The sequence below is a fragment of the Triplophysa dalaica genome, chromosome 15 (genome assembly GCF_015846415.1).
Source record: "Triplophysa dalaica isolate WHDGS20190420 chromosome 15, ASM1584641v1, whole genome shotgun sequence".
Classification (NCBI taxonomy): Eukaryota; Metazoa; Chordata; class Actinopteri; order Cypriniformes; family Nemacheilidae; genus Triplophysa; species Triplophysa dalaica.
This window is the reverse complement of record NC_079556.1, coordinates 390,876-405,235: the sequence shown is the minus strand read 5'-3', so window position 1 is coordinate 405,235 and position 14,360 is coordinate 390,876. Positions and strand designations below refer to the sequence as shown.

The 14,360-nt window shown below is 39.3% G+C and overlaps 4 protein-coding genes across 15 annotated transcripts in view; 3 read left to right on the top strand and 1 right to left on the bottom strand.

The window, feature by feature from the left end:
- The window catches only part of sash1b (SAM and SH3 domain containing 1b), a 59,969-nt gene extending 58,440 nt beyond the window's left edge, over nucleotides 1-1,529 (top strand). For 2 of the 9 annotated variants that reach the window (XM_056768637.1, XM_056768635.1), the window contains exon 20: nucleotides 8-1,467. In XM_056768637.1, the coding sequence (XP_056624615.1) occupies nucleotides 8-49 (42 nt within the window). In that variant the 3' untranslated portion in view covers nucleotides 50-1,467. Of the gene's footprint in view, nucleotides 1-7 lie in introns of all 9 variants that reach the window. The other 7 variants (XM_056768634.1, XM_056768639.1, XM_056768631.1 and 4 more) reach the window with 6 other exon arrangements.
- On the top strand, nucleotides 1,189-5,642 carry LOC130436706 (uronyl 2-sulfotransferase). The gene is made up of 7 exons (XM_056767630.1): nucleotides 1,189-1,405; nucleotides 2,123-2,289; nucleotides 2,378-2,457; nucleotides 2,525-2,678; nucleotides 3,747-3,844; nucleotides 3,934-4,091; nucleotides 4,299-5,642. The coding sequence occupies exons 1-7, from the start codon at nucleotides 1,189-1,191 to the stop codon at nucleotides 4,565-4,567; spliced, it is 1,143 nt and encodes a 380-aa protein (XP_056623608.1). The 3' UTR covers nucleotides 4,568-5,642.
- Nucleotides 5,643-5,780: 138 nt separating this feature from the next.
- ddo (D-aspartate oxidase) lies at nucleotides 5,781-8,488 on the bottom strand. 2 transcript variants are annotated; one of them, XM_056768645.1, is made up of 5 exons: nucleotides 8,369-8,488; nucleotides 7,973-8,156; nucleotides 7,465-7,573; nucleotides 7,181-7,357; nucleotides 5,781-7,115 (listed from the first exon to the last, which is right to left on the bottom strand). In XM_056768645.1, the coding sequence occupies exons 2-5, from the start codon at nucleotides 8,142-8,144 to the stop codon at nucleotides 6,557-6,559; spliced, it is 1,017 nt and encodes a 338-aa protein (XP_056624623.1). In that variant the 5' UTR covers nucleotides 8,145-8,156; nucleotides 8,369-8,488; the 3' UTR covers nucleotides 5,781-6,556. The 2 variants fall into 2 exon arrangements, with proteins under 2 accessions (XP_056624623.1, XP_056624622.1); XM_056768644.1 differs by having other exon boundaries at nucleotides 8,291-8,427.
- Nucleotides 8,489-8,814: 326 nt separating this feature from the next.
- On the top strand, nucleotides 8,815-14,248 carry zbtb24 (zinc finger and BTB domain containing 24). Of its 3 annotated transcripts, none has more exons than XM_056768643.1 (6): nucleotides 8,815-8,929; nucleotides 10,058-10,890; nucleotides 10,993-11,160; nucleotides 11,241-11,408; nucleotides 12,953-13,034; nucleotides 13,282-14,248. In XM_056768643.1, exons 2-6 carry the CDS (start codon nucleotides 10,080-10,082, stop codon nucleotides 14,084-14,086), a joined length of 2,034 nt encoding a protein of 677 aa, XP_056624621.1. In that variant the 5' UTR covers nucleotides 8,815-8,929; nucleotides 10,058-10,079; the 3' UTR covers nucleotides 14,087-14,248. The 3 variants fall into 3 exon arrangements, with proteins under 3 accessions (XP_056624621.1, XP_056624620.1, XP_056624618.1); XM_056768642.1 differs by having other exon boundaries at nucleotides 8,862-9,095; XM_056768640.1 differs by lacking the exon at nucleotides 8,815-8,929 and having other exon boundaries at nucleotides 9,112-10,890.
- The last annotated feature ends 112 nt before the right edge of the window (nucleotides 14,249-14,360 follow it).

Below are 14,360 nucleotides of genomic sequence, written 5' to 3'. Positions count from 1 at the left end.
ATTACAGATCCCATTGAGAGGTTTGTCCGAAATATGTATCATTCCTTGAGCTCATCTGGATCTCAGACTGGTTTTTCATTGGAAACTTTTCAACGGATCGACAAATGACTTGCCAGAATGTTTGAAAAGCAATAGTTCCACAAATATGCTCAGTGGATTGTCACATGCCCATGTTTTGCCTCTAAAGAAAGTTGTTGCCAGTTTAGATTTAATGTAGATTTTAAGGTGTTGGCAGCATTGTTGAAACATAAACTTGATCATTTCTGTGATTTAATAAGTGATTATTAAGTCAGTTTTGCAAGAAGTGCTTTTGATCTGAACTGATCTGAATGCACAAATTAGAATGTTTGTAAACCACAAGCGTTGCCTTTTTCATTATAAATCTATAATAGTGTCTCTCGGCAAACTAAATGTACATTTGTTGTAGATTTTTAATATAGGTGATATTGGCGAAGGATCAAGTCATTTTATTCATGTTTTTATAGTAGCAGTTAAAAAGCTCATTTTTGTTTTTAAAGTTAGTGTTAAAAATAAGCAATTTTGGAGACTAAACACTTTTTCTACATTGTTTGAGGTTTTCCCAAGCAATGTCTTAATGTACCATTTTAAACAATTATTTATGTCTTGTACTGGACTTATTTGGGGTTTTGCTTGTAGCATTTATCAGTATTTTAATCTTATGTTAAGAAAGGAAGAGGTGGATGCTGTTGTTTGAAAAAACTGTGAAAGGTTGTAAACAAATTAGCTTTTTAAACATGAATAAAGTCTGCCTTGTGTGATTTTATGGACAAATCAAACTTTCTTAAAACCTTTGTTTTTTGTTGTTGTTGTTGATTGTTTATAGAATTCATTAATAGATCATTTTCCTTATGAATTTTACAGGTTTCATCTACCTATATGATCTTAATAGTTGTAATGATCAGGCTGCAATTTTACAGAACATGTAATGTCTCATAAGAATCAATTTGATGACATTTATATCAATGTATCTATATTATTTATTTTGCTCTACAAAATGTAAATTGACTGCACCTCTAACATATTCGTTTGGAGAGTTTGAGTGACAGTCGCGCGCACTTGGAGACGCGGCGAGATGCGCCTTTGGAAACTGAACGGAATCGCTGATGTTTGAATAAAACTCTTGTGGTTTTGACACCATCTTCTGAGAACATCCGTCTTTATAACATGATGGCCAGTAGAAACCCCCCGGATCATAAACGCTTGACAGGTTTCGTGCGTTTGAGGAACCGGAGAGGGAACCGACTTGCCTTCGTTCTGCTCCGGATAACGCGACGGGATTTTGGCTTCTGTCTGACGTCACTCTTCGTGTTCTGTCTGGGATCTGCGTTGTATCAGCTCAACGGAGGAGCTTCACGGATTCTGATCAATGTCGGTTATCATCTCGGTAAGATTTGAATCATTAAGTTTTTATTTGTTGACCAATAGCGGGACATGTACTGTTGGGGTAAGTTGTCAAAAAACAGTCTGAAGATCAGCTCAACGTTTTGAGAAAAATGATATTGAATTAAACATATCCTAAAAAATGTAGTCCTTAAAAACGTTGTTTTAAAAATGTTTGTTCAAATAATTTATATTAAAGTGGAACTAAAACACTGCAAAACTAAAGCTGTTTGATCATCAATGTCAGTTCAGGTTCACAAAGATATTTGTGTCACAGTTTTCCTCATTGTGGAGTCTATAGGTTATGAGTTATTAATGGCTTCCCAGAAGACCAACCTGAGCTCTCCACAGAGTCTAAACTGAATGATAAGAGGCTTTATTCACCATTCACACACTCATCAACACCACAAGTCACTACATATAAGACAACTGGGGTGGAGAGAATGAAAGACTCTCACTAATGCATCATTCCTAAAATACCCATAAAGATGATCTGTTCATTTCTACAGAATTATACCAAAGATTTGACTGTCTGCTTTCTTTGGTGTTTAGGGACATTTGGTGATGGCAGTGAATCTTTCACACCCAGAGTAAACCTACACTTTAGTGCATGTACAAAATGTAAAGTTCATTTAAAATATCCCTTGGGATTGAAAGTCCTCTTCAGTCTTGAATTATGATGAAATCTCTGATTAACACTGACTACTGTAACACACTGTATTGTGTCCTCAGGCTTTGCCTTTCCCAAGTCAGGTTGTGTATAACAGAGTGGGAAAGTGTGGAAGTCGCACAATCGTTTTGTTGCTGTGCAGCTTGGTGGACATACATCGGTTCACCCTCATTTCCTCCCATATTCACAACAAGACCAGACTGAGCGAACGTGAGCAGGTGACAAACAAACACTGCTTCTGTCATGCTGTGCAATCGCTCATCTTATTCCGGCCTTCAAATCAACGTGTCAACATCTCTTATGTAGGCAAATCTGATCAGAAACATCAGCACGGCGCCTCAGCCTTATCTCTACACCCGTCATGTGCATTTTCTGAACTTTAGCAGGTGAGCTGAGCCTTTATAACTTTTAAACACTCAAAATATTCTAATGCCATTTCTCTTCTGGAATCAGGTTGGGATCAGATGAGCCAGCGCACATCAACATCATCAGAGATCCCATCCATCGCTTCTTATCCAATTATTTCTTCCGTTGGTTTGGCGACTTGAGAGGAGAAGAGAACCATGTCGTCCGCACGCCTGGGATGAAGGATGACGAGAGATATTTAGTAAGAGCACTTCAAAGATACTACTTGATAATTCTTCTAAAATATTTGTAATATAAAACAGAAACAACGGTGAATGTGTTCAAATCTGAGTCTGGAGATGTAAATGAAAGCTGATCGTAGAGGTAAAATAATCTGAATTTGGGTTATTTTGATGAGAAATGTTTGAGTTCATATTTAGATCTTCAATAATATTGACATTTGATTACAGTCGTGACAAATCTGAGCTCAGTTTGACACATTGTTGACATCTCTTCTGAAGATGACTTTTGTGAGATTTCTGACTCATTTTCTCAGGAGAAATATCAGAAGAGACTTAAGCAAGACTTCTTTTAATCCCTTCAATGTTTAAGAGAAAGTACAGACATGTTGATAGTAGTATTCTGTTCATGCAGATGAATAAAAAAAGTAAATTGAATAACGATGAAGTGATGTCACTGGTGTGAGGTGTGTAATAAATGAATTCACTTCAGTTCTCCTCCCAGTTTCACATGAATGCTTCCTTCACAACTCAAGCGGCTGTGTTTCTTCACATGGTTTACACACAGTCTATATTGAGAGAGAAAAGTGACTGTGCAGTCTGTGCCGCTGGCGTCCTGACCATCATTAGTGTGTCATACGATGTTTCTGTGTGAAACTGCACCTTGCTTACTTTTCAAAGCCTCATATTCTTTTAAAAATGCTAACATGAATGGTTCCACAAAGAACCTTTAACATCCAATAAACATTTCTGCTCTTTTGAGATTATAAATGATAAGAACAAGATAAAGGAGAAAGAAATGGCTATTGTAGGAAGCTGTGAATGGTTCTTTGGGGAACCAGAAACGGTTCTTCTAGCATAGCGTTAATGAAACTTCATAGCACTCTTAAAAAAGGTTTATTTATCTGAACGAATTGCTCAATTGCTCGATTATTTTAAAAAAAATTACTACTTGCTTAAAGCAAAGAAATGTCCAAGCATCAGTCTGTGGCCAAAGACTTCTGTTACTGAAAAGTCATGTGAATGTATTGAATGAAAAAGACATATTTATCTTAATATGAATCTGTGAACATATTTCTTCTCGGTTGAAGGACATCAACACGTGCATCTTGGAAAATTACCCAGAATGCTCTAATCCCAAATTGTTCTACATCATCCGTTATTTCTGTGGGCAGCATCCTCAGTGCAGGTACAGATGCACTTACACACATTACAGGATCCATATCTTGTGTGATGAGATGAAAAGCCCAGTTTGAGACTTGATGTGTGATAAACCAGAGAGCCGAGCGTGTGGGCGCTGGAGACGGCCAAGCAGAACGTTCTGGAACATTATCTGCTGGTGGGGTTGTTGGAGGAACTTGAGGACGTCCTGCTTCTTCTGGAGAGACTGCTTCCGCACTTCTTCACTGATGTCCTCAACATCTACAGAAGTCCAGGTGAACAGCATTTACAGAACATTTTCCTTTTCAGATTTTGAAATAGGTTTGCTCTAAACAAATGGTGATTTATGATCAAGTGGGACACTTTTTGAAATAAATTTGACAAACGTGTCCTACTTTGACCTGATTTAACACCAAATTTTGAAGAAACAGAAGCATTCAGTCTCTCAGGTGGTCTCTCATCTGTGTCTCTGGTCTGTTTAGAATACATGAAGCTGGGCAACCAGACGGTCACTGTTCAGAAACACAGTCCGAGTCTCAAGGCTCTCCGGGTGCTTTATCAGCGCATGGAATATGAATACAAATTCTTCAACTTCATCAAACATCAGTTCCACCTCACCAAGAAAAAGATCGGTCTGAAGACTCACCCACAGACGTCCAGACGTTTTTCTGGTTCACTTCAGAAGAACAGATTACTAGACAAGCTCGAGGAGGAGACAGAAGATTTACTCACCTGGAGGGAACAACACTGATGTTCAATGATCAGACACACTGTATATATGAAGTATGTTTAATGTGTATTATATTAGGGTCTATTATTACAGTATATGATTTATTGTTTTTTTGTTATTATGGTTTAAAGCAAAGCAAACCAACTGCTGGTATTGATGGGTATTGGGATGCACAATAAAAATATGATTTTTGAACATTTTTAAAAACAGTTATCTCATTTTGGAACCGTACTCTTCATATGTTGGACATGAAACATGGAAAACAATTAACTACATGTTTCACCATAAACTTGAAACACCATAATCATTTATTATATTCATCTGTACAAATATATCTGTAGTGTTTATTCGTCATCAGCATTTTTACGTTTACATTTTAGGCATTTGGCAGATGCTTTTGTCCAAAGTGACTTACATTGCTTTATCCTTTACATTTTACAAAGGTATTTGCAATCCCATGGGATCGAACCCACAACCTTGTGTTGTTAACGCAATGCTCTTACCACTGAGCTCCAGGAAAGCTCCAGGTGAGCTCCAGGTGAGTTTATTTGTTACGACCTTGATTCAGCTTATTTGATTTTTTTTACTAAGTTTAACGTTACAACTATGAAATCCAATAAGATGGGTTGTAAATATACAAATATACATGAGTATTCATGAAGCACACTTTTGTATGAATTAGACATTGTATGTGTTTTTTAATGAGTTCATTCTGTTGAGTCAAACATTGGTTCAACATTATAGAAATGCAGGACATTAAAATGATTGTGTTAGAGTTTGATGGCAGAACTGATGATACTTGACTTTTGATGTCAATAAAGACATCAATTAAATATCTATATGTGTGTCTGTATATACAGTAACACTGAAGGTTTGGAAACACATTTTCTTTAGATTTTTTCCACCTTTTAATTCAATTTAAGAACAAACTATGGAGTCTCACAATAGTAACTGTGGGACTTCTGTTGGGTTTAAAAGCATCTGAAATGAATAAAAAATATTTTACACTTTAACATCTAAGTTGTCATCCTTTAGAATTTGCTAAATCGTTTCGTGCCATTTTATCATCCAGCTTCTTGAAGTCTCACTCTGGGAAGCTTTTTAAGAATACACACTTTTTCCTCACTACACTATTTGGTCGAAGACTAGTCATCCATTTCAAAAACATTAAAACGTTTCGTTTTAGAATTAAATACATAAATATGTTAGTACGTACATTGCACAAGCATACACCTTGAGATAAAAAGATTTTTAATATCATTAGAAACATTTAGTCAAGCGTTTCTAAACTTTGGAGCCCCCAGCAGCAGTAATTTGTTTAAGTATTGATTTTTAAAACGGGACGAACAGAACTTGTTTGACAGCTCCGACAAACACAAATGTTTTGTAAACACACTAGTGAAAAAAAAGACCAACCAATTACAGATTATATCAATATGTTCCAATTAGACCTTTACAGTTCATCGTGAATTTGGACAATATTGTTACTTTGGGCAATATATAACACCATCAAGTTATATAATTACTCACATCTCTCTGAAATCACAGTAGCTTGCACAGTAATAAGCAGAAAATTTACATATTTAGCTGTCTATAAGTCAGTGTAGCCAATGTATATAAATATATATCATATTTAGTGGGTTAATTTAAATGTTAATTTAGCTTAATAAATGCTCTAGACACTTTATAATTTAACCTAATTCATATTTTTTTTATATAAGTTGGGGTTTAAGTCACAAAAACATAATTAGAAACTATGATAGGATCATAAGAGTATACATAATAAAAGTCCCAGCAATTCTCGTACCATTAAATATGAATACCATCACACGCCTACTTCAAATTAATTATTGACAACGGTTTACAAAATCAGTAGCAAAATAATTTTTTGTATATTGACAAAAAATGTCATATTAGGTTTGTTTAGGTGTTAAGGTGCCGTTTCTCATCATTATCTGCTCAAGATAAAAAGGTGCAAAATGACACAAATGCTTAACTACTATGACCAAATCAAAGTCTAGCTTGAGGTGGTTTTTCAAACAGACTCTGTCTGACCAGATCCAGTGCGTCCAGTGCCGTTCCCCAGCTCAATGTGATACCACAGCCCCCGTGACCGTAGTTGTGTACCAGAGGCACGCGGCGGCCCTCCACGTTCATATACTCCCGCTCCACGCGTGGGTTTGTCCGCCCTGGCCGTAGCCCCACCCAGCGTCCGATCACCTGAGCCTTTCGCAGCGACGGTTCCAATTGACTGCAGCGTTCCATGATACCATCACCGTCCTCTTCATCCACCTCCAACCGCCAATCATCTGCCTGCCGTGTGCCTCCAAGAGTGACGTAGCCCATGCCAGGGTAGATGTAGGTCTTGCCATCTCCATCCCGAATGAAGTTCTTCAGCCAGGGAGCGTCAACCTTCAAGATTTGACCTCGTATTGGAAAGACTTCCTCATCCTTCGCCAATAAGCGTGACCCGAGACCTGAGCAGTTCACGATGATGTCGTACATCTGAGCCACTTTCTGAAGGCTGCTGATCTTTTCACATCGGATCTGACCACCGGCTTCTCTAAACCTGTAATAAAATAACAAGTCAACGGTGCGTTTATTAAACTTATCCCCCAATGATTCATACGCTACCTTTTCTCCAGCCAGGGCAAGTAACTGACACATTCACACTTTATTGTAGTGAAAGCTTGACCAAACTTATGATCAGGGAAGCGCTTCATTTCCTGACGTGTCATGTTTCGGAACCCAAGAACAAAATCTGACCAGAAAGGCTTTTTGTCGCAGGGCACTTCCTTGAAAATTTGGCACCTAAAGGAAATGAGCCATGCGGAAATTATAAGAGGTGCAAAACACTTGAATATGACGTATAGTTTGTATTGTGTTTCTAAAGTTTCTACTGAAAATACATTTTGTACCCTGAGCAGAGGAACACTCCAGCATCAGAGGCGTGTGGGGAACCTGCAATGGCCAACAGATGATCAATCGTCTCTTTAAACCAGCGCTGTTGCCTCCCGAGTGGAACATCTAGTGAGAGATCACAGCGTTAAAGGAGAAGTTCACCTTCAAAATGAAAATTCTGTCACCATTGACTCATCCTCTTGTCATTTCAAACCTGTATGACTTCCGCAGAACACAAAAGAAGATATTTTGAAGAATGTTGTTGACAGCACCCCATTCTCTTGCATTAGTTCCAATAGAAGTGAATGGGGCCAGTGCTGTTCTGTTACAAACATCATCTTTTGTGTACCGCAGAAGAGAGGAAGTCATACAGGTTTGAAATGTACAGTACATGATGACAGGATTTTCATTTTGAAGGTGAACTACGTCATTTTTATGTGCCAGATTTCGGCATGTGGCTAGAAATAAGAAAATGTCGATATATGATCTGATAAATATGGTTCACACGTCTGTTTTCATTCTCACCAGGAAACTCGGAGGCAAAGAGGATGCCAGCAGCTCCATCACTTGTCGTGTCAGGTGAAAACTTCTCAGCAATGATGGTCACAGAACAACACACAAGAGTCTCAGCGATACACACTGCAGTCGATAAACCCACAACACCTGCTCCGATCACAAGCACTTTAACACGCTTCATGTCTCACCTGCACTGTAACACAAAGGCAAAATACTTTCTTGTTTAAGGACAAAAGATGTGAGCACAAAATCATATAAAACATAAGAAAAACTAGATTTGTTAATCACTTAAAGTTACCTCATGCACAGTATAAACAGATAACTTACATTCAGACTTTGACCAGTGTGTTATATAACCCATATCGCACTTTAATAATTAATTTAGCATGACTGGACGACACAAACCTTGCTCCCTGAAAGCCGTTATATAATATTGTGTTTGTGTTGTGTTGTGTTGTGTTACGGAGCACACGTTCCATTGGTTCCAGTACTTTTAAAGGGGACAACCTAAAATGACATAGAAAAGAAACTCATAGATATCGTGTAGTTATAAAGAAGAGAACTACTCTGTCTCTGTAGATCCAGTGACGTCACTGATGCTCACAGACTGCAGGGGGCGCGTGGAGGATCACGGCGCCGAATTCTCCAGTGAAACTATTTAAATCTTGAAACATATTGGTGTTTTTGGGGTATTTTTTTCACAATGTGTTATTATTTTAGGCTGTTTATACCAGATATGCATTACCTTTTAAGCAGAAACGAAAACATAACACCATAACCTTGAAAACTTTTATTTGAATCCATACACGATATTCACAGATGCCTGAGATTGGGCCACCGTGGTAAGCGCTGAGAAAAGTAACAGATACAACTTGGCACGTGCTCCTCGGAGCCCTGTGGTGCTACTGCGACTGGAGCGGTGGGCATCTGACGCTCAAGACCCCAAAACAGCAAAAGAAATGATACGTAATATAGACAAGCTTGACAAATCGATCATTAACAAAAGAAACAACATGCGATGCAACCAGCGCCCATTTCACTGAGCCATTCCATCCAATTTTATATTTACGTCACACGACGCAAACCACGCTAATCTCGCGAGATTGACGCGGTCTCAAGCGTGTTCTTTACGGTAAGGTCCTGAAAGCTTTATAATTTTACATTACAGTCCACCGAGAGCAGTCTGATAATACTTTAAATCAAATCAACTCCACGAATGAAAGATTGTTGTTTAAAAAACAACGTAGTTATTTGATTCACGCGGCGGTGTTATAAAAAATGAACCGATGCGTTGTTTGTGAATATGGCGCTGCGTGCGCGTTCAGTTGTTTCTTTTTTACCAGGTCGAGAGACCTTAATCATTAACAAAACACGTGTGTCCGTTTGTGTGTGTCGTGTGTGTGTTTGTGTGCGTGTGTGTGTGTGTGTGTGTGTGTGTGTGTGTGAGTGTGTTTGTTTGTGTGTGTGTGTTTGTGTATGTGTTTGTGTGCGTGTGTGAGTGTGTTTGTGTGTGTGAGTGTGTGTGTAAGTGTGAGTGAGTGTGTGTGTATGTGTGAGTGAGTGTGTGTGTGCGCGCGCACATAATGCAATGTAAGCCTGTTTGAAAGGATGAGTACACAACATGTACTACGATACGTCATCCATTCACGTTTTTTAAATAAAAAAGTACGATATTATATTCAGTGGTACATGAATAAGAATAGTGAGAGACACCAGTTCTGTATGATCATCTCTTGATCCATCACAGACAGCCTGTACAAACATGTGTGTTTAGGCTGGTTTGTATAGTTTTAGGTGTTGTGATGTGAATCACTGTAAATAGAAAAGAATGCAAGTAGCATTGTACAAGTCCAAGAAAACATTTTATTAATAATCAATTACCTCGTAGCAGAAAAGGGTCATGGACAGCGGACAAGCAAACAAAAATACATCTAAAGTTGTTTTAATGATGTATAATTGTGTTAGCAAAGCAAATTAAACCGAGAAAATCTATACTGTGTCTAGTACAGGTTACAGGTTTAGTATTGCGTCAGGATGCCGGCACTTGCCACAAACAAAACCAGAACAAATGTCCTTTGTTTTTTTCTTTTATAGGTTCAAACTGGCTGATGTAATCATGTCCGTGCCGGCCCAACCACCAGCATCACCTTTCCTCGCTCTGCATTCTAAAACACACAAGGACACCATCCTGCATCAGTTTGACAAGCTCAGAAGGAGAGGGATGCTCTGTGACATAACGCTCACTGTGGAAGACGTGCAGTTCAAAGCACACAAGGCTCTTTTAGCGGCGAGCAGTGGATATTTCTCCTCGATGTTCACCGCCGAAGATCAGGCTGGCCAGACGCTCTACAAACTCGATGGCATGTCGGCCAAGACCTTCGAGGCCGTGCTTGAGTTCATCTACAGCGCAAATGTGTCCGTGGAGGAGAGCGGCTCTAAACAGCTGCTTGACATGGCCCGCTTCCTGGAGATACGAGATTTAGTGGAAGCCCACGAGGACCTTCAAGAAACGAGCGTGAAACGAGATGATATAACCTCAAAGATCAGGTCCAAGCGCAAAAGAGGCCGTCCAAAGAAGATCACGCAAGCTCAGGAGTCTGGCCACAATGACAACAAAACTTCTTTGCCAACACAAAGTAACACTGAGACCACCTCGGAAGGTCTCTTAGATTCTTCCTCTCCACCCAGAGACTTAAGCGACAGCGATTATAAACCCAGAGAAGACCGACCCCGTCACAGCAAGAGGAATATAATCCAGCCCGTCAAACTGAGAGGCTTCAGGTTAGAAAGCGATTTGGTGGAGCGACGTGAGCCGGGAAAGAGAGGAAGAAAGAGGAAGTACCCAGACACGGAAGCCAGATGTGAAGATTGTGGGAAAGTTTTTAAAAGCCATTTGTTTCTGAAGATTCATCGGCGAAGTCACACAGGTCATTGTTCATGTAGTGCACACACAGCCCATAAACAGTCAGGCAGAGATATCTTTTTACAAATGACTTGGAAAGAAATACCAGTTCTCTTTCTTCATGCAGGAGAAAAGCCGTTTGAATGCAGCGTTTGTGGGAAGAGATTCACTCAGAAGCACACGCTGTTGGTTCATCAGCGCATGCACACGGGCGAAAAGCCCTTCACCTGCACCATCTGCTCCAAATCTCTGTCTTCTAAAGACTCTCTACAGGAGCACATGAACCTGCACACAGGTACGACTGTCATCTCTTCACTTTTAGACAAGAAGTGTGTACCATGATACAATGATGTGATGTAAACTGTCTTTCCCCAGAGAATAAATCTTTCAGTTGTGATAAGTGTGGAAAAAGCTTCAGTCAGAAGCGACAGCTGAAGAGTCATTACAGGATTCACACGGGAAAAGCTTTACCTGAGTGTGCACAGTGTCATCATAGATTCCTGGACGCCGCTCAACTGAAGAAACATCTCAGAACTCATACAGGTCACACAAAACTGACATCACACTACAAGACTTTTAAAATCTGAACAGATTTTTTTGTAACTAGATATCATACAATTGCAGACTTTTTGAAAGTTACAAATAGAAACACACCAACTGATCAAATCTGCAGACTGGCACAGACTTCTGCAACAAGTCCAGACTAAAAATTTGGGCAAAATCTGAGCGAAAGTCTTGTAGTGTGTTTTAGTCTTAGGACTGCTTCCAATCTCATTCTGTCTGTGCTGTTAAGTGTGTATATATGTGTGATTAAATGTGACCTATAGTGCATTGAATGTTTCATATCCTTCCTAATGGGACACATTCCCAGTTACAATTCACTCAAATTAAAAAAAAATCAGGAATCTAAATTAATAATGAAGTTGAAGGAAATTATTTTAGCCAGATTCTGAAATGCAAACAGTACACAACAGGTAATGTAGGTGTGTTGTAGTATGTGTCATACTTTCTTACAGCTTCATACATTTACATTACATTTACATTTAGTCATTTGGCAGACGCTTTTATCCAAAGTGACTTACAGTGCACTTATTACAGGGACAATCCCCCTGGAGCAACATGGAGTAAAGTGTCTTGCTCAAGGACACACTGGTGGTGGCTGCTGGGATCGAACCAGTAACCTTTGATTTATCAGTTCAGTGGTTTAACCCACTAGACCACCATCTCTTCATACATCATACATACATTTAAAACAGTTGTGTTGTTTATAAATGAATGCAAACTTCTTTTTTTGCAACATTCAAAGTATAAAAACAATCTTAGTTTTAGTTATTCTGACCAGTTTGTCCATGCAAAAAAAAGAAAAAACAATATTTGTGACAAATGTTGTCAGGTGTTCACAGAATGAAACAAACTTGGTCATTTTTCTTAAACACACACCTATTAATAGTAAATTCAGAAACTGAAAATAATTAGGTGCTGTAGTTGATCTAGTGTTGCTAACAGCAAAGTAAATATAGCTGCCCAAAACATTACGACACTATTTCAAAATAATTTGTAGTTATTCTAGATTTACTATTTTAGGTGTGTGTTAAGGTAACATTATAATTTTGCTTCATTCTGTAAACTACTAACAATATTTCTCCCAAATGTCAGAATAAAATATTTTTTCTATTTGCAGAAAATGAAAACTAGATAAACAGGTGAAAATACCAGAAAAGATGTGATGTGTTTTTTCAGACCTCAAATACTGCAGAGAAACAAGTTCAGATTCACTTTTAAGAAATACATATTTAATTACTTTTTGTGTGATAACAGATTTTTATGGCGGTTTTCATGTTTCTAGTGACGCTGTCAGTCTTTCACGTTGCTGTTGGATGCCTCCTGAGGTTTGATTTTGTTCAGACACTGGTCTGGAATGGCTACAATGCATCAAGAAATTCAGATTAAATTCAAATTTGGAATGGTTTCTTAGTTTTTTGCGTTGCTGTACATTAGTTTTGTGATTCAGCTCATGCATTTATCCTCATGTCATTGGAAATATTGACCTTATATCAAACATTGAAATGCTTGCGTTATTGTTGCAGGTGAGAAACCTTTTACATGTGAGATCTGTGGCAAGTGTTTCACAGCCAAAAGCACCCTGCAGACACACATCAGAATACACAGGTGAGGTAACTAATCAAACCCCGTCAGATTATATTTCTGCTTTGAAAAAAATCATAAAGTAACGATAATATCAAAATAATTACTATTGTGAATTTAAAAACTTCAAGGTTCATGCTCATGTGCATTACAATTAAGGTAGAATTGAATTATATCACATGTTTTTATAAGAAGTAACAACAAATGAAATACCTCGTTTTATATACTGCAGTCCATATTTGTACAATGTGCTCATATGTGTCATATCTAGAGGAGAGAAGCCATACGTCTGCAACATCTGCGATAAGACCTTCTCCGACCCCAGCGCCAGACGACGTCACGTCGCCACACACACGGGTAATAAGCCCTTCATGTGCCCTGTATGCAACCTGTTGTTCGCACGAATGGACAACCTCAAAGCACACGCCAAAACTCACAACAAAGAGCCTCAAAGCACCGACGCCACAGAGCCCGCAGCGGTGGAGGCCACGCCAGGGTCCCAAAAAACACACAGCGTCCTCCAGCTCCAGCCCTACCAACTCCCGACCCACTCTGAGCAGGAGATCCAGCTGGTGGTGACCGGCGAGGTGGAGAACATCAGCCTCATCTCAGACACTTCAGAGGAACCGGGTCTCACCCTCCTCACCCAACCACCAGGACACGTCCAAAACCTGGCACTGGTCACCCCAGGGGGATTGGATGCCGGGACTCAAATTCAAACCATCAGTGTTCTGGGAGGTCAGGTGACCGACGGGCAGTCCGAGCAGATGCACGTGATCACGCTGTCGAAGGAAGACATGGAGCACCTGCAGGTTCATCACGGGCCGCAACGACAGCTTCAGGTGATCCATCAAGGCGTACCACAGCTGTCCGTCCCCCAGGATGCCTCTGTCCAAAGCAACAGCCGCCCGAGTCAAACGGGAAGCATTCACATCGGCAACCAAAGCGGTCAGCCCATCTCCATCAGTCAGACCAGTGAACAAATCACCAGCGACCAGATTCAGGGTCAAACCTTTCAGATCCAGGCAGGGACCGTCTCGTACCTGTACACCACCAGCATGAACCCGCACAACTGAACAAGAGACACCTGCCTAAATGTTTTCATTTTTATATAATGCTAAAGAATTAAGAACACATGTAACAATCTTTTGTTTGAATAATGGTTTAATCATTTTCTTAATGTGGATCATTAAGTGCAATTTGAAGATGAATGAACATGTTAATAAGACACATCAAAATAAAACAGTACAGATATAAACTGTATTCATCCAAAGGTGATACTTGTACAGTTTTTGTGTTAAAATATCCAAACAATATATGCCAAGTCAATCGTGCTCAATTGTTCTGGAA

What these genes read in the sequence shown, in the direction of transcription:
- ddo (XM_056768645.1), bottom strand. Translation starts at nt 8,144, where the DNA reads ATGAAGCGTGTTAAAGTGCTTGTGATCGGAGCAGGTGTTGTGGGTTTA. An exon ending in CTTTGCCTCCGAGTTTCCTG is followed by an intron (nt 7,574 to 7,972) that starts GTGAGAATGAAA and finishes ATCTCTCACTAG; the next exon opens with ATGTTCCACTCGGGAGGCAA. An exon ending in TTGCCCTGGCTGGAGAAAAG is followed by an intron (nt 7,116 to 7,180) that starts GTAGCGTATGAA and finishes ATTTTATTACAG; the next exon opens with GTTTAGAGAAGCCGGTGGTC.
- LOC130436706 (XM_056767630.1), top strand. Translation starts at nt 1,189, where the DNA reads ATGGCCAGTAGAAACCCCCCGGATCATAAACGCTTGACAGGTTTCGTG. An exon ending in GACTGAGCGAACGTGAGCAG is followed by an intron (nt 2,290 to 2,377) that starts GTGACAAACAAA and finishes TCTCTTATGTAG; the next exon opens with GCAAATCTGATCAGAAACAT. An exon ending in AGGATGACGAGAGATATTTA is followed by an intron (nt 2,679 to 3,746) that starts GTAAGAGCACTT and finishes TCTCGGTTGAAG; the next exon opens with GACATCAACACGTGCATCTT.
- zbtb24 (XM_056768640.1), top strand. Translation starts at nt 10,032, where the DNA reads ATGTCCTTTGTTTTTTTCTTTTATAGGTTCAAACTGGCTGATGTAATC. An exon ending in TCATCGGCGAAGTCACACAG is followed by an intron (nt 10,891 to 10,992) that starts GTCATTGTTCAT and finishes TTCTTCATGCAG; the next exon opens with GAGAAAAGCCGTTTGAATGC. An exon ending in GCACATGAACCTGCACACAG is followed by an intron (nt 11,161 to 11,240) that starts GTACGACTGTCA and finishes GTCTTTCCCCAG; the next exon opens with AGAATAAATCTTTCAGTTGT.